The sequence below is a fragment of the Zonotrichia albicollis genome, chromosome 13 (genome assembly GCF_047830755.1).
Source record: "Zonotrichia albicollis isolate bZonAlb1 chromosome 13, bZonAlb1.hap1, whole genome shotgun sequence".
Classification (NCBI taxonomy): Eukaryota; Metazoa; Chordata; class Aves; order Passeriformes; family Passerellidae; genus Zonotrichia; species Zonotrichia albicollis.
Window position 1 is genome coordinate 1690419 of NC_133831.1, and position 16855 is coordinate 1707273.

The 16855-nt window shown below is 59.1% G+C and overlaps 2 protein-coding genes across 2 annotated transcripts; one reads left to right on the forward strand and one right to left on the reverse strand.

Moving 5' to 3' along the window:
* Positions 1 to 5923: 5923 nt before the first annotated feature.
* On the forward strand, positions 5924 to 9833 carry APRT (adenine phosphoribosyltransferase). The gene is made up of 5 exons (XM_074550738.1): positions 5924 to 6083; positions 6452 to 6555; positions 7516 to 7649; positions 8427 to 8505; positions 8777 to 9833. The coding sequence occupies exons 1-5, from the start codon at positions 6004 to 6006 to the stop codon at positions 8917 to 8919; spliced, it is 540 nt and encodes a 179-aa protein (XP_074406839.1). The 5' UTR covers positions 5924 to 6003; the 3' UTR covers positions 8920 to 9833.
* A 1709-nt stretch (positions 9834 to 11542) lies between these two features.
* On the reverse strand, positions 11543 to 16333 carry CDT1 (chromatin licensing and DNA replication factor 1). The gene is made up of 10 exons (XM_074550807.1): positions 15920 to 16333; positions 15362 to 15526; positions 15030 to 15277; positions 14620 to 14814; positions 14381 to 14529; positions 14044 to 14147; positions 13663 to 13851; positions 13082 to 13216; positions 12326 to 12527; positions 11543 to 12238 (listed from the first exon to the last, which is right to left on the reverse strand). The coding sequence occupies exons 1-10, from the start codon at positions 16277 to 16279 to the stop codon at positions 12075 to 12077; spliced, it is 1911 nt and encodes a 636-aa protein (XP_074406908.1). The 5' UTR covers positions 16280 to 16333; the 3' UTR covers positions 11543 to 12074.
* Positions 16334 to 16855: the final 522 nt, after the last annotated feature.

Genomic DNA, 16855 nt, shown 5'->3' on the forward strand with positions numbered 1-16855 from the left:
TGAAAAGCAGGGCACAGGGCAGGGGTGATATCCCCAGCCCTGAAGTGTTGAAACCCACATGGATGTGGCATTGGGGTGACTGTGGTGCTGAGGGCTGGACTCCATGATCTCTGAGGTCTTTTCCAGCCTCAGTGGCTTTGATTCCACAGTGGTGTCACTGGGGCTGTCAGAGCCCTGCATTCACTGGAAAATCCAACCAGAGGAGGGAGTCCCTGGCTGCAGCTCCCTGGCAATCCTGCCAGCCCTCAAATCCTTGTGAGGAAACAGCCCTGGTGGGGTTCTGTGCTGCTTAGGAAGAGTTCCCCAGAGCTGACCCTGGCCTGACCACGCTCCTCAGTCCCAGAGTTTGCTCTGGCCACCTCCTCCCTGTCCCCTGCCTGCTGCTCCCTCCCCTGCTCTGTCACAGCTGCCTTTGGGAGATGCTGCTTTGCCCCTGAACTTGCACTGAGCAGCCACTCTGTGCTTGTCCCCCTCCCAGCACAGCAAAGCCTCATTCCTCATCCCTGGACTGATCTCAGGACACAGATCCTGCAGGAAAATGCTGCACTTGAAAGCAAGTAAGTGAAGCCATGACGTGTCTGTTTAGAGTAAAAGGACACGAAGCAGATCATAAATTATCAGGGTTTAATGTGACAAAGCTCCTGCTTTAAGTTTAAATAGGAATAGTTGTTTTCCAGCTGGATAATAGGAGGAATTTTAAATGAGTGCCTTTCCTAAAATTGTACAGATTTAAAAGTGGTGAGGTGAAGAACTCATGAGGAAAAATAAACTAATTTATCAGCAGTGCAGTCTGTGATTTCACCTGTGAGCCAAGGGAGTGACACCTGGCTTTGGGGCACTCTCCCAGATTTTCCTCATGGATCATGGGACTGACTGGGGTTAAAATAACTTGGTTTGTTTTCCTGGAATTATTTTCACCTGGATCAATCTCCCGGCCAGGGCCAGCACAGGGGTGGGGATGGTCCTGCAGCCCCCACTGCCCACTCAGGGCACAAAGTGGCCACATCTGCCCTTAAAAACCATCCTGAGCTGCTGCCCTGAACTTCCCAGCTCAGGAACTGGGGCAGGAGGGATTTCCTGCCCACTCAGGGACCTGCAGCAACCAAACTGCTCTGGTGGCGGCTTCTGTTCTCCAGCAGAGACAGAAATGCCAAAGGAATGCTGGAGTTTGGGGCTGTGATGTTCCTTTCTTTATGTTTATTATGCTGAGCACTAAAAGCTCCAGCTCTTCCTGGCCTAAGAGTCCAAAGAATTTCTTTCTTGCCTTTAATTTCCAATTAGCTGAGCCTCTCAAGCCTCCCAGCTCTGCCCCTGAGGCTGTGTTATCATCCCACCCTCTGTGCAGAGAAGCTTCTGAAATGGATGGAACTAATAATGGTGGAGGAGCTGGGGCTGCACTTCAGGCTCTGGAGCCTTGATTTCAAATCCTGCAGCGACAAATGGATTATTTCCGTGGCAAATTGCTCCCTGGGGAGCAGCAATTTGGGGAGCTGAATGCTGGAACTGGGAAGCTGCAGATCAATTCCCAACACTTGGAGCCAAGGTTAATGCCCTGCAAACTGCCCTGAGTGCAGCAGCAGCGAGGAGAGCACGGCCCTGCCTGGCCAAGGGGGGCTCAGGAATGTTCCAAGGGAAAATGGGGAATTCTGGAACCAGGGAAGTGAGAGAGTCCCATGGATTTGCTGGTAAAACCCAGTGACAGTGGGATTTGACTACAAGAAATGGAAGGAGGCTGTGGCACTTGGGACAGTGGCAGCTGCCATTCCTGTCACCTCCAGCCCTTCCCAGACACCATGGCCAGCATCCCAAAATTCCTGTTTCACGTACAGGATCTCCTCAAGGTTGGACACTCCTGTTTCCCCAATGACAACAGCTTTGAAATGAAATAACCCCATGAAAGAACTGCAGCAGCTGAAGCAGGACCTGTGCAAGGTGAGACCTGAATGGATTTTGAGGGGGAGGAAGGTTTGGGGTGCTGGGAGGTGATTTCTGGCTGCAGAGTCCCCAGCAGCCTCTGGAGCACAGGCAGCAGAGAAATCCCTCCCCAGGGGCCTGCCCTTGTCCTCAGCACTGGGAAACTTTACAAACTAAACACACTTTTATTCTCTTAAGAGTTCCTTTGCTTGTTCAGCTTCCAAGTAACTGTTCTGCAGTCAGAATGGCCTGTTTTCCATCTCTCCTAGCAGTTAGAATACTTGGAAATGGACTTTTCCTTTTGTTTTCTGGTAGCACTGGATGTTTTTCTGTGTTATCAGGAGGCGACACTGTGGTGCCCCTTGAATTAAACTGTCAGGTTTTAAGAACAGCTGCAAGGGAAGAGCTGAAATCCCATTTTGGGTTCTTTTCTCCTTTGGAAAATGGCTATTTTAAACACCAAGGCTCCGTTTGCCTGTTTTCTTTATATCCCCTTCCACCATTTAGAGTTTTCTTGTTGCTTGAAGCCTAGTTGGGATTATATAAATCCTAAATAAAGGTGGATCCATAGCCAGAAGCTTGTGGTCTTTTAGGAGAAAAAACCTCTGCCTTGCAGCTTCTGCAGAGAGGAAATCTGGCAGCTCTGTGGGTCTTTGTCCCTCTTGGAGTCACTTAACACCCTCTGGGTGACAGGAGCTTGGTAGCACAATTCCCAGTGAAAGGGAGAGCAGATAAAAGCCAGCAGCGAGGAATGCGAGCCAAATCCATTAGTTCTGGATCAGACACAAAAGCCAGGCTGGCCAGGGCAGAGAGAGGAGTTTTGTGTCCTCTCCAAGGGCCTGATCCAACCTGCTGCAGCAGGCAGGAGGTGCTGCCTTGGGCTCCCAGCGAGGCAGAGCTGGATCACTTTTATTTTTTTCCACACTTTTCCCTCTTTTAGGGGAACAAAACCAGGTCTGAGGCTTCCATCCCGAGCCCAGCATCTGGCTGGGGAGCTGCATTCTTCTGGTGTTGAAATAAGATATTTCAAATTTGTTGTTGGTTGTGTTTTTTTTTTTTTTTTTAAGGGTTTAAAGTGCATGAGTTTCCTCAGCTGAGATTGAAACATTCCAGTGGATTTGCAGGGAAATTTTTGTGCTCAGTTTTCCCTCGTGGAAGGGAGATGTTGAAATTCGGGGCATTTTGTTCCACTTCACACTGAAGTGTTAAAATCCTGAACAGAACAGAAACTTCCAGGCTCAGCACAGCTCTTTAATTGCCTGGTTAAGCTGATTAAAGTCAGTTCCCAGGCTTTTATATTCCCAGCTTCTGTACTCCCTGGCTAATAACACCTCTGCTATCAGAATCTCCAGGCACTTTTAAATCACTGATGGTGTCCAGAAAAGAGCAAAGCCAGAGTTCCCTGGGGGAATGCAGATTCCAGGTGCTGATTCCTCTGCCAGGCACGGAGCATTCAGAGCGGATGTGGAGTCACCTCCCGGGTGATATTCCAGAGCCCTTTGACATCACATTTGGAAAGGGGTCCTAGGAAAGTTCTTTGCAGATGGAAATTGCAGTAGGAGTCGGCAGTGTTGTTTGGAAGGTGGAACAATCACAGGGAAAACTGATTTCCTTGGGGTGTTCCAGTCCAGTCTGTGCTGGTGGGTGCAGCTGGAATCCCTGGGGATGGGGGATAAGTGAGGAGCTCAACAGGAATCTCAGGAATGTTGCCTTTTAACCATGGTTTCTGGCAGCTGGGTCACTGCAAGTCCAGTTTGGTGTAACCTCTGTGCCCTTCCCAGCAGAGCAGATGGGGACAGATTGACTCAGATCGGTCAGTCTGATGGGGACAGGCTGATCCCACATCCAGGAGGAGGGGAGCACTCAGTGGGGCACTCAGCAGCTCACCCTGCCAGGTTTGCCAGGGCTTGGTTGGCATGAGGGGCCTGGAAACCTCCCTCAGCCTCCAGGGAAATGCGGTGGAGTGTCCTGCAGTGAGGGTGGGATGGTGGGGGGGTCACACACAGGACAGGGGTGACACAGACCCCCCATTCCGGCCCCTCCATTAGTGAGAGGCAGCAGCAGAGCTGCCTGGCAGGCTGAAAAGATCCTTTTTCCCAGGAAATAAACTCCTGCTTATTTATTTCCACGAGTAGGCAGATAAATTCCATCAGCAATTCCATCTGCCAGGAAGAAGAGGAGTTGCTGGAAGAGCTCCCTGTGCAGTGCTGTGCTGTAAGGTCAGCACAGGAGCCCGTCCAGCTCGGGGCAGGGAGCGCTGCGAGCCCCGGCTCCCCTGCAAGCCCTGTCCTTCCTCCCCTCTGCTGCCCTGCAGCATCTGCCCAGGAGGGTTCTTCTGGTGCCAGAGAGATCATCTGAGTCCAGGGAAAGCCTCAGTTTGTGGGGGAATGGTTGTGAAGGGAGCACGGGCTGTCTCTGGCAGCAGAGGGAGTTAACCTAACAGGAGTTGGGGTTGTGCAGCCTGAGCAGCTCCAGGGGGACCTGAGGGCTCTTTCCAGTGCCTGGAGGGGCTCTGAGAGAGCTGGAGAGGGACTGGGGACAAGGGTCAGGATGAGGGGGAATGGCTTCCCCAGAGGGCAGGGTTAGATGGGATATTAGAGAGAAATTCCTCCCTGTGAGGGTGGGCAGGCCCTGGCACAGGTGCCCAGAGAAGTGCCCACAGCCAGGCTGGACAGGGCTTGGAGCACCCTGGGACAGTGGAAGGTGTCCATGCCGTGGTAGGGGCTCTCCAGAGGCTGTGGGTGAAGTTTTCCCAGTCACAGCTCTCAGCAGCAAGCACTGAGCTCAGCCAGGGGTGATACAGGCTCCAACTGCTCCTGCTTTCCACAGTGAGCCATGCCTGGATGGGCTTGGAGCAGGTCCAAGGTGTATTTGCTAATGGAAGAGGAGATCTGTACTCACTTGGTGGATTTTGCATGGCCAAACAACCTTCAGCACCAGGAGATGGGAGATGGGAGCTGTGGGACCTCCCTGCCCTGCCCAAGGCTCGGTGACACCAGGAGCTGTTGCTCCAGGACCTGGGGCTGTGTTATTGTCCCTCATCCCAACCAACGGGTTCAACAAACACAGAACGACTCCAGGAGTTCACACGAGGTGATGAGGGATGGGAAAGCAGGAAACAGTGAAGTCCTGGGGAGTTTGCTGGCTGTTGTGCTGAGCAGGGTGATGGGGTGCAAATGGAACCCCAAGGCAGGGAGCTCCTTTCTGAGGCTGGGGCCAGGCAGGGAAATCCAGCTCCACATGGAGCAGGTACCTGGGAGCTCTTCAGAGGGGAGCCTGGGGCTCCATCCACTGCTGTGCCAGGGCTCCATGGCCCTGGGAATCCCAGCTCCATGTGCCAGGGTTATCAGGGCTCCATTTCCCTAGGAATTGCAGCTCCATGTGCCAAGGAACCAGGGCTCCATGCACCTGAGAACTGCAGCTCCATGTGCCAGGGCTCCATGGCCTTGGGAATCACAGCTCCATGTGCCAGGGTTATCAGAGCTCCATGCCACTGGGAATTACAGCTCCACGTGCCAGGGCTCCATGCCCCTGGGAATTGCAGCTTCATGTGCCAGGGTGCCAGGGCTCCATGCACCAGGGAATTGCAACTCCATGTGCCAGGGTTATCAGAGCTCCATGCACGAGGGGATTTGGGCTCTGTACATGAAGTGTCAGAGCTCCACACACCTGGGGGTATCGGCCTCATGTCCTGGGGTACCAGACCTTCCGGGGGGGCTGGGGGCTCTGGGATAGCTCCATGTCTGGAGTATCAGACCTCATTGCACCGGGAATTTGGGGCTCTGTGCACGGGGATACCAGAGCTCCGTGTGCCCGGGGAGAGCGATGCTCCATGCTCCAGCATACCAGAGTTCCGAATACCGTGATACCGGGGGGACTGGGGCTCAATGCTCCGGGATACCAGAGCTCCAAAATACCGGGGGGACTGACACTCCATGCCCCGCGGTACCACACCCTCCGTCCCCAGGTCACCGCCGCTCCCTGCCCCGGTGCCGCCCGCTCCGGTGCCGCCCCCGTCCCGCCCCTCCCGGCCCGTTCCGGCCTGCGGGGAGCGGAGCGGCGGCGGCGGCTGCGCACGGCGGGGCCGCCATGAGCGACGAGCGGCTGCGCCGGGTGCGCGACCGCGTCCGGCCCTTCCCGGACTTCCCCGAGCCCGGCGTGCTGTTCCGGTGAGACCGGGACGGGACCGGGGATGGGATCGGGGGGGAAACTGGGGCTGGAACCAGGACAGGGGATGGGGCCGGGGATGGAGACAGGACCAGCGCTGGAACTGGGGATGGGAGCAGAGCTGGAGCCGAGCCGAGATCTCGCTGCCAGCTCCTGGCCCCGCTGCCCATCCCTGGCCCCGGCAGCACCAGGCAGGAGCCTTCCCGGGGATCAGGAACCTTCCCTGGGCCCAGGAATCTTCCCCAGGCTCGGGAGCCTCTCCTGAGCTCAGGAACTTTCCCCTGGGATCAGGAGCCTCCCCTGGGATCAGGGGCTGAGCGTTTCCAGAGCAGCCCCGCAGTTCCCTCACGCCTGCCCTCCCTCATTGCAGTGATATCAGCCCCTTGCTGAAGGATCCTGTGGCCTTCAGGGCTTTGATTGATCTTCTGGAGGATCATGTGAGGGCACTTTACCCGAAAATCGACTTCATTGTGGGTGAGTGTTGGTTGAACAGCCCTGAGCAATGTGTCCCGGGTGGGAGGTGTGGGGTGGCCCTTGGGGAATGTCCTAGCCCTTGGACACAGAAATCACCTGAACATTGGCCTCTGTCATGAGGTAGCACCAGGACAGTTTTTAGCATTTCCTCCTGCTGTGGTTTTCTGAAATGCTGGTGTGGGATGTGGCAGGTGCCCTTTGACACTTCCATGCCAGTTGCATAATTTATTGTTAAAAGGAGGGGGCACACAGAGCCTGCAGTGTCCCCACGCTGTCCCCAGGGCAGGCAGGCCCTGTCCCAGCTGGTTTTCCTCAGGGAGCCTTTCCAGGCCAGCATGAACAGCCTTGGTGGCCAGAACACCTCAGCTCACCTGGCCAGGTGCTGAGGAAGAGGAAGGCAGAGCTTGGGCTGGGCCACAGCCAAAGGGGCACAGACCAGACCTGGCCCAGGTGAGATAAGTGAGGGCTGCCCAAGGTGCAGAGTTCCTGCTCGTGTGGCTGGGCTGATACCAGGGCCCTGCTGCCTTTATCTCTAAGGAAAAGGGTCAGAGGGGAGGGAAATGGGCTCTTGGGGCCAGAAGTGTTAAACACAGGAGTGTGGGCTGTGTTTTCAGCCCTCAGAAGTGACCCTCAGAGCAAATTGCTTTTAGAATGGGAGGATAAAACAGGGGGGTTATACCAAGACCTTCCCTCAGTGAAATGGTTCCAATCTGAGTGATGGGACAAGAGGAAAAGGCCTCAGGTTGCACCTGGTGGGGGGGGTTTGGTAGGGTATGAGGGAATATTAATACACTAAGAGTGTGATGAGGTGTCGGGACAGGCTGCCCAGGGCAGCAGTGGAGTCACCATTGCAAAAATCCGCGGATGTGGCCTTGGCTGGGAAATGGTTGGACTTGATGTTCTTGGAGGCCTTTTCCCAGGTGAATGATTCCTGATTGGCTGTTCCTGCTGTGCCCCCAGGCCTGGACTCGCGGGGGTTCCTTATCGGGACCCCGCTGGCGCAGAGGTTGGGCATCGGCTTCGTGCCCGTGCGGAAAAAGGGGAAACTGCCTGGTGCCACTGAGTCCATCTCCTACAGCCTGGAATACGGCAAGGCAAGGCCTGGGGCTCACCCTGGGGGGGGCAGGGGGGCTGAACCCGCAGGGAGGGGGTCCCAGGCTGGGTTCTGATGCACTGGCACTGAGCCGGCCCCGAGCCGCGGTCGCTCCATCTGTGCCCATGGGTGATGTTTGGTGCTGTGCCGTGATTCTTCTCAGGGGGTGGTGCTCAGACCTGGTGCTAAATGGCTTTCTTTGGCTTGAATCCAGGGGCATGACCACGGAGAGTGTCCCCACTCTGGCAGTAAGTGCTGTAAGTCAGAGCTGCCCTGCATGGCTTCCCCCATCCCGCCCCATAACCCGCGGCTGCTTGGGGGCTGAGCCTCAGCCTGTGCTATTCCCGCTAGGAACTAACAGCAGCAGAGCCCCCAAAGCCTGGCCTAAGCCACAAGGATTGTTTGGGCCAACTGAGCTCGTGTGACACATCCAAACAGGTGCCAGTTTGGATCTGCCTCCAGGCAGAGCTCCCCAGGGCGTGACAGGAGATTTTCCTCGCTGGAGAGCTGCTCTGGGATAAGATTCCACCATAACTCACACCATGAAAGTTCAGGATCTTGGTGTGCCAGAGGGTTGGCCCAGCAATCCCCTCCCTGCTCTGTGTTCCTGTGGCGCTCCCTTGTAGCTGGAATTTGTGGGGGTTTTTGGGATTTTAGGTGCTGAGTGTTTATGCTGATGTCTCTAAGGACTTGTCTGTGCTCCAGCATGAACCAGCAGCTCCTGAGGGGCTTTTCCCCAAGGCCAGACTAAACCAAAGCTGCTCTTTGCTCCCTGCAGGCTGAGCTGGAAGTCCAGAGTGATGCTGTGGAGCCAGGACAGAAGGTGGTGATTGTGGATGACCTGCTGGCAACTGGAGGTGAGGGAAGCACGTGTGATCCTGTGTGCATGGAATCATGGAATGGCTGAGGGGGGATAAATCTGGAGGTGAGGGAAGCACGAGTGATCCTGTACCCCTGTGTGCATGGAATGGCTGGGCTGGGTAAATCCCATCCAGTCCCACCCCTGCCCAGGCTGCTCCAAGCCCCCTCCAGCCTGGCTTTGGGCACTCCCAGGGGTATCCACACCTCTGTGCACCCTCTGGCTTTGGGGTGCCCCTGCAGTGAGGATGTTTCTGCTCCCCTCCACAGGAACCATGCGTGCTGCCTGCGAGCTGCTCAAGAGGCTGAAGGCTGAAATCCTGGAGTGCCTGGTGATCATCGAGCTGAAAGCCCTGAAAGGGTCAGAAAAGCTGAATTCCATCCCTTTCTACTCCCTGCTGCAGTATGACTGAGGAGGAGCACTGGGAACAAATCTGGGGCTGTATGCAGTGACTCTGGCTGTCACAAGGGGGTGGGGAAGGGGGAATGGGGTTAATCACAGGTTTTGAGCATGGCCAGATGCTCTTCAATCCTAAATTTCCCAAGCACTGTGTTGAGTGTAATGATCCCTTTTGGAGTTCATCCTTTCAGGAAGAAGGAACAGGCAGATTGACTGGGGGGGATGGAGACCAAGATGCAGCTTCTCTGAATCTGTGGTTTTTAGGAGACCAAAGTGACAATATTGCTGCTGAGGCAGGAGAGCTCTGACAGGGCACCAGCATTCCCTGGGCTGGGCTGTCAGCCTCCAAGGAACCTGCTGAAAAATTCCCAAAGAAACACAGGAGATGGGCAAAAAGCAATTATTTCTGTAAAGGACAAATCCTGCTGTATCTGACCTCAGGATGGGCTGGAGCTCTGTGCTGTCACACCAGAACAAGCTGCTCTTGCACCAGGGCTGTGCTTGTTGAGGGGCATGAGGTGCCTGCTGTGCCCTTAAATCAGGATGGTGCTGCTGTGGGATGAGCCCGGTCAGTGTTTGCCTTCCCTGGAGGCCACAGGCACCCTTTGTTCAGCACAATTCCCCCTGTCCTGCACCACATCCCACTCCTGTGCTGCTGCTTCCCCTCTGCTGGGCTGTCCTGGGCCACCAGAGCCTGTCCTGGTGGGAGGTTGGTGCCAGGTGAGGCACAGCAGAGGTGCTGCAGGGGTCTCAGGTGAGTGAGGGGGTTTGGAGATGCTTCCTCCAGCACGGTTCAGTTTGCTCACAGCTAAATCTCTGTGTGCCAAAACTTCCACGAGCCTGAAACCATCAGGGACTGTGTCCCTGGCCCAGCAGGGACTGGACTCACAGGTAAAATAAATATTGATGTACTTTTATATTTCCTAAGCTGTCTCAGAGCTGTTCTTGCAGTGGCTGAAGCCATGAATGACCCCTGGCAGTGTCTCAGCTGGTCAGTGGGGCAGGGCTGTGCTGTGAGCTCTCCCTTATCCCCCAAATGCTTGGAATTGTGTCCCATGGAGCATTCAGGTACCTTTTCTTTACTTTGCACCCACCTCTGGCTGCAGAGGCTTGGTGAGCTCAGCTCCCCTTCCCCACCCAGCACCTGGGACCACCTCCCGGCCAGCCCTTCCACTTGGAAGGAGCATCCCAGGTACTTTCATCCCCTTTTCCTGAAAAGCCCATTCAGTGCTGCTCAGTTTGCACCGAGGAACACAATTCCCTGGTGACCAGGCTGCCCCAGGGGAGCCAGCACCTCACAGCTCCCTGCTGCGGGGGAGGAGGAGGAGGAGGAAGGAAAATCAATTCCAGCCCAGCGAGCCACGGAAAGCAGCTGCGTGCTGGGGAAGCAGCGTCAGCCCTGCCCGTGCCAGCAGGTGACATCAGGGAACGTGGGGACGCTGCCTTGGCCCTGCCAGCAGCCCCTGATGTCATCTGCTTGGAGATGAGGCTGGGCAGGGGCGGCTGCCAGGTGGGAGAAGGGTTTCATCCTAAGGAGAAGGGTTTTACCCCGAGGAGCAGAAGGCTTTTATTTCGAGGAGCAGAAGGGTTTTACCCTGAGGAGCACAAGGGTTTTACTCCGAGGAGCGCAAGGGTTTTACTCCGAGGAGCGCAAGGGTTTTACTCCGAGGAGCACAAGGGTTTTACTCCAAGGAGCAGAAGGGTTTTACCCCAAGGAGCACAAGGATTTTACCCCGAGGAGCACAAGGATTTTACTCCAAGGAGCAGAAGGGTTTTACCCCAAGGAGCACAAGGATTTTACCCCGAGGAGCACAAGGATTTTACCCCGAGGAGCACAAGGATTTTACCCCAAGGAGCGCAAGAGTTTTACCTCAAGGAGCAGAAGGGTTTTATCCCAAGAGGGGTTTTATCCCAAGGAGCAGAACAGGAGCTCACTGGGAGCTCTCCTGGGATGTGAGCCTAGCTGCTGATTCCAGCTCCTTTCCAGTTGCAATCCAGCTCCTTCCCACCTCAGTGAGGTCCCTGAGCGTGGCTGAGAGCCCAGGCTGCCTCAGGAGCCCCCAGCCTCACACCCAAACCCTGGGCTGGGCTTAATCCCTGTTCCTCCTCCCTGGAAAATGGGCACGCTCCTGCACAGGCAAGCACGGGCCTGGAGGAGGAGGAGGAAGAGGAGGAAGGGTTCTTGCTCCCTCAGGAAGTGCTGTGGGATCTGCCAGACTCCAGCATGGGATGAGAGGATGAGGGAGCCCCCTTTCCCTGCAGGTCCCTGGTGTCCCCAGCCCCAGCCTGGCTCGGGGAGCAGTGTGAGCTGTGCCTGCCCTGACCTGGGCACGGTGCCAGCCCAGCACCTCTGTGCCATCCTCACCCTCTTTGTCCCTCTTCCCGAGCCACTTCAGCCTGAGTGGCCTGGGATTTCCCCTGGGAAAAGCAAACCCTGGATCCCTGTCAGCCCTGCCTGCCCGTCCTGCAGCAGCTGCTCCCCCAGCCCCATCCACAAAAGCTGCATTCAGCTCCCTGCAAACCCACGCTCACTTTTTCCAGTGAGTTTTTCTCCAGGAGCTGGATGGGGAGCCAGCCCTTCCCGGCGCCAATTGCCATGGAGAACCACGAGACAGGCAGCGAGGAAGAGCACTGGGTTAACACAAGTCAGCTATATTTAAAACATTTAATACAAATGTGTTTTGACAAGTCCTGCAGTTGTTTCCAGTGAGGACTGGAAGATGCGTTTTCCCTCCCTTAAAAACAGAACGAGGCCCGAAGCTCCAGAAACATCAATTTGTGACATTTTCTCTCACTCCTTCCTGCCTGTCACCCTCTCAGCCTGCCCTGCTCTGCCTTCACCCCACCAGGACCCAGTTAATGGAAGAAACCTCTGAAATTGGACCTTCAGGAGACCCCTCATGCATTGAACCTTCAGGAGAACCAGGAAAGGGAGAAGAAAAGGTTCCTCAGGTTAGGGTTGCTTTCATCACCACCCCAGGATTGCTCCAGGACTAGGGGACCTACATTCCTCACAGCTCCCACCACAGGATCAGTTAAATTAAGGCATTTTGCCCATCCTCAGGCACCTGAAGACGAGCCTCCCTCCAGCCCAGCCAAAACCCAGAGCGCTGTCGGGATTTGCTACATTCTGAGATTGCACAGAAAAACCCCAAATCTGGGGGGGGCTCAGAGAGCTCCAGCCTCCTTGGCCGCCTTGTTGAGCCTCTCGGTGACGAGGCCCAGGTCCTTCTCTTTGTCCAGCTTGACGTAGACATCCGTCCTGAGGTTGTGGATGCCCACCCAGTCTGGCAGGAGCTCCGCAAAGAGCCGCACGTGTTTCTCCATCTCACCTGCAGCGGGGAGGAGCACTGGGATCAGCACTCAGCTCTTTCCATCCCCTTCCTCCCACAGAGACCCCCCCCAAAAATAATCCCTACCTGGTGCCACCAGCTCGGGGCAGCTGTCGGCCAGGCGGGCGCAGAGCAGCTCCATGCTGAGCGCCGCCTTCTTCTCGGCCACGAAGGCGCCGCGCAGGAGCCGCGCCATGGCCGGCAGCCGTGCCAGCCGCGCCGCCCGCTGCTCCTGCCCCGCGTCCCGCGTCAGCAGCGCCGCCAGCCGCGCCGCCTCCTTGGCCCGCACCTGAAACCGGGACACCTGAGCACGGGCAGCATCCTCAGGGGAGGGGATGGGCACAGGGAGTGCCCCCAGGGGAGGGGATGGGCACAGGGAGCGCCCCCAATGGACAAGCTGGGCACAGGGAGTGCCCCCAGGGGAGGGGATGGGCACAGGGAGTGCCCCCAGCCTCAGCACGGTGTCACTCACCCGCTCCAGCAGCCCCTGGGACACCCACCCTGAGCATGGGCAGCACCCCCAGGGGAGGGGATGGACACAGGGAGTGCCCCCAGGGAACAGCCTGAGCATGGGCAGCACTCCCAGGGCACAGGTTGGGCACAGGGAATGCCCCTATCACCATGTGAACCTGGCATGGTGTTACTCACCCGTTACAGCAGCCCCTGGGACACCCACCCTAAGCACAGGCAGCACCCCCAGGGCACGGGCTGGGCACAGGGAGTGCCCCCAGCCCCGTGTGAGGCCCAGCACGGTGACTCACCCGCTCCAGCAGCCCCTGGGACCCCAACCCTGGGCACAGGGAGTGCCCCCAGCCCCGTGTGAGGCCCAGCACAGTGACTCACCCGCTCCAGCAGCCCCTGGGACACCCCTCTGAGCGCACTGGAGGTGCTGGCAGGGGTTGGGGCTTTGGAAAGTGCCGGCTCCCCCGCGCTGGATTCAGCCGTTCTGAGGGCCAGGTTGGCAAGAGCTTTTTCCATCTGCTCATGTGGAAGAGGGAGGAGGAGTTGGGTTACAGTTCAGGCTGGAGGAAGGAGAAGTTTCCCCTCTGCCGCCCCCGCTGTCACCCGGCAGCCCAGCCCAGTGATCCTGATCCATCCTGCCTGCACACGGGAGCTTGGAGTGCTTCATGAATCATGGAATGGTCTGGGTGAGAAAGGACTTGGAAGTTCTTCTCATCTGCAGCCCCCCTGGCAGGGGCACCTTCCACTAGCCCAGGTTGCTCCAAGCCCCGGTGTCCAGCCTGGCCTTGGGCACTGCCAGGGATCCAGGGGCAGCCCCAGCTTCTCCGGGCACCCTGTGCCAGGGCCTGCCCACTCTCACAGGGAACAATTCTTTCCCAATATCCCATCCATCCCTGCCCTCTGGCAGTGGTGAGCCACCCACACCTTCGCAGAGGTGGCACAGACAGGGTGCCCTGGCTCACCTTGGGGCTCAGCATGCCCCGGGCCTGGCTCAGCACCTCCTGGGCCGTGCTCAGCCTCTCCTCCTGCGGCGGCCGCGGCAGCTCCGCGGGGCTGATGTCCGGCACCTCGTCCACATTGAAGCGGGGATGCCACCGGGTCAGCTTCTCCTCTGGCACCACCATGGGAGGGCTGAGGGCAGCCAGGAATGCCTGAGAAGGGTGAGAGCTGTGTCATGGCACCAGGATGGAGAGGCAGCCGCTGCCCTGCGCTCCCAGCACAGCTTGGTGACACAGGGAGCGGATTCAGAGCCCACCTCCAAGAGGAACCTCCGTGTCCTTCAGCCTGGATGGCACCAGTGACAACCCCAGAGCCCAGAGCAGGGGGTGCCAGGTGCCCCTCACCTTGTGGTGCTCCCTGACGATGTTGACCAGGTTGCGGTGGAATTCCCTCCTGCGCTCCAGCAGCCGCGACGCCGACAGGTGCGGGCGCCCATCCACCTTCTCCTCTGCCAGGAGGGACACGAGTGTCACCCAAACGCCCCAGCAGGGCACCAACCATGGCAGGACAGGATCACAGCCCTGCCATGGAGCTGAGTCGCTGCCTGGACGTTCTCCCTCCTGTCCCAAACCAGTTTCCCACTTGCAGCACGCTCAGGGGGTCAAATTAACAGACCAAGCAGAGCATCCCTATGGATTCAGGGGTCAGGCAGGACTGAGAGTACCCCAAAACCATCCATACCTTCCCCCAGGACCGGCTCCAGCGTGAGCTGATACTCAGACTTCTTCTTCCCACCGCTGCCGAAGGTGGGGACGTTCTTCTCCTGGCGCAGCCGGTACGAGCTGGGATACACAGCCTTGATCTGCCCCAGGTGCTGCTCTTCAAACTGCCTGTGACAGCACCACGGGGGTTGGGGACGCCCAGAGCTGCAGCTGGGACCCCAAAAGCGGCTGCTGGGACCCCAAAAGGGGCCATCTCACCTGCGCATCATGTCCTGCACGCCCTGCTTGACCTTGGCGAAGGTGACGGTCTCGGCGCGGTTGAAGAGCATCCCGGCGATGGTGTCCACGCTGCGGAACATCTCTGCCAGCACGCGGAACTTGTAGGGCAGCGTCAGCCCCGGGGGCAGCTCCTGGGCCAGCGTGTGGAACCGCTGGTACGCCGGGGCCTTCTGCCTGTGGGGAGGGACAGCACGGGGTCAGGGCCCTGCTGCTGACACCGTGCCAACCTCCCACCCCACCCCAAAGCCCTTCTCGGGGTGGGTATTGGGGCCACGTCACCTGTGACATTGGTGTCACACCGCTCAGAGCCCCCACAGCCCTCAGACCCCCACAAAACCACCTCAGGGCTGTGGCAGCCCCCTCAAATCCTCCCTGCAGCTGCTCCTCACCCGGTCTCTCCCTGTGGAGCTGCCGCCCCGGTGTCCTTGGTGTCCCCAGCCCCGGTGTCCTTGGTGTCCCCAGCCCCGGTGGCCCCGGTGGCCGCTCTCCTCTGCCGGACGCACTGCTCCAGCTGCCGCACACGCTCCAGGCGGCTCCGCAGGTCACTGCTGGTCCCGCTGGGGACAGAGGGAACCTGGCCCGGCACCTTCATCACCTTCATCCTCTGCAGGCGGCCCTGCAGCTCGGCCACGTCCTCCTGGGCAGGGAGGGGACACAGGGTCAGAGCGGGACAAGCGGCACCGAATCCAGAGCCGGGAGCGGAGCCGGGATCAGCCCGTACCCGCTGCAGGCGCCGGGCCGGCCCCGGGGATGCTGGGCCGGGCTCTGTCCCCGTGTCCTGCCCACGGCCCGGGGAGCCGCTGGTGCTGGCCGGGGGGGACATGGCCGGGTCCTGTGACAGCGGTGTCGGGGCTCGAGGAGTGGCCAGAGGCGAGGAGCTGGTGGCCTGCAAGAGAGAGGAGAGGAGGAGAGTTAGGGATTGTGCGGTTCCTTAGGGACTGTCCCGGGGACCCACCCGCCCGGAGCCCTTCCCCTGTGCCCCCCAAAGTCCTGCACGGGGAGGGGGAGCCATGGAGGGTCTGCAATAGGGGCAGAGGGGCTGAAGGGGGCGAGTTTTGGGGTTCGCGCACTTGGGGCCGGGGTCACTCCGGGTGAGGGGGGGGAGATTGAGAATCAGGAGAAGGGGAGGCGAGTTTGGGGGGTCCTGCACGGGGAAAAGGGGTGGAACGCTTGCGGGGCTGTTGTTTTCTGGTTCCACACGCACCCATCCGCTCCCCCGCCCCTTTATCCTCCCCCACCCCATTGCCGGGCCGCATCCCCGACCCCGCCATGTCCCTACCGCTCCCGGAAACCCCGGCTCCGCATCCCGGGGCAGCTCCAGCCGCTTCCGCGCCGACTTCCCGCTGGGTTCTCCGAACCGGGCCCCGACGGGCGACCCCGCTTCCATCTCCCGGCGGTTCCGTTTCCTGCCCGCCAGGCCCCGCAGCGCCGGAGAGCCCCCGCGGGCCGGGGTGTGCGGCGAACCGGGCAGCGGCAGCGAGCGCCCGCTGAGCCCCGCCGGGACACCATCCTCCTCCTCCCGGTGCACCGGGGCACCGGCAAGAGCGGCCTTGAGCGGGCGGCCGCCGCTGCGCTTGGCCGGGGCTCCGGTGGTCCCTTTGGTCTGGCCGAAGAAGTCGGTGAGGCGGAGCTGGGCCATGGCCGCGGTCCCGGTTCCGATCCCGATCCCGGTTCCGGTTCCGATCCCGATCCCGATCCCGGTTCCGATCCCGATCCCGGTCCCGCTCCCAGGAACACGTGGGGCCGGTCCCGCGCGCTTCTCTCTTGGCGGGAGCCCGCGCGCCGAGGCCCCGCCCACCGGGGGGCGGGCAGCGGTCACGTGAGGCGGGTTTGGCGCCACTCGGCTCTTAAAGGGGCCGCACCCCCTCGGGCGCGGTGCTGCACGTGGGGGTCCGGGGGGGACCGGGACAGCTCCGGGGGACGAGGGGCTCCGGCCTTGCTGGGTCAGGAACCAGCTGGAGCGCCATGGGCAGGGATGGAGGTTGCCCACTCCAGGTTGGGGCCAGTGGGGTAAAAGTTGGGAATTTCCATTGGAATGGTGCTGGTGGTCATCCCTGATCTGCTCTTCCCAGTGCTCATGGGGCCAAGCCCTGACTTGGAGCTCCATGGGGACCCTCCAGGGCGCAGCCATGGGAACGAGGGGCTGTGGGGCACCTGCGTTGCCCCCTGCCCGCCATTCCCTGCCCTGTGCTGTTGGCAGTGCCCGGAGCTGGGA

Bases quoted from the DNA above. Each gene is read 5' to 3' on its own strand.
- CDT1 (XM_074550807.1), bottom strand. From the start codon at position 16,279: ATGGCCCAGCTCCGCCTCACCGACTTCTTCGGCCAGACCAAAGGGACC. The intron at 15,278-15,361 runs GTACGGGCTGAT...CTCCCTGCCCAG, and splicing joins CGGCCCGGCGCCTGCAGCGG to GAGGACGTGGCCGAGCTGCA. The intron at 14,815-15,029 runs GTGAGGAGCAGC...CCCTCCCCACAG, and splicing joins GCTCCACAGGGAGAGACCGG to GCAGAAGGCCCCGGCGTACC.
- APRT (XM_074550738.1), top strand. From the start codon at position 6,004: ATGAGCGACGAGCGGCTGCGCCGGGTGCGCGACCGCGTCCGGCCCTTC. The intron at 6,084-6,451 runs GTGAGACCGGGA...CCCTCATTGCAG, and splicing joins GAGCCCGGCGTGCTGTTCCG to TGATATCAGCCCCTTGCTGA. The intron at 6,556-7,515 runs GTGAGTGTTGGT...CTGTGCCCCCAG, and splicing joins GAAAATCGACTTCATTGTGG to GCCTGGACTCGCGGGGGTTC.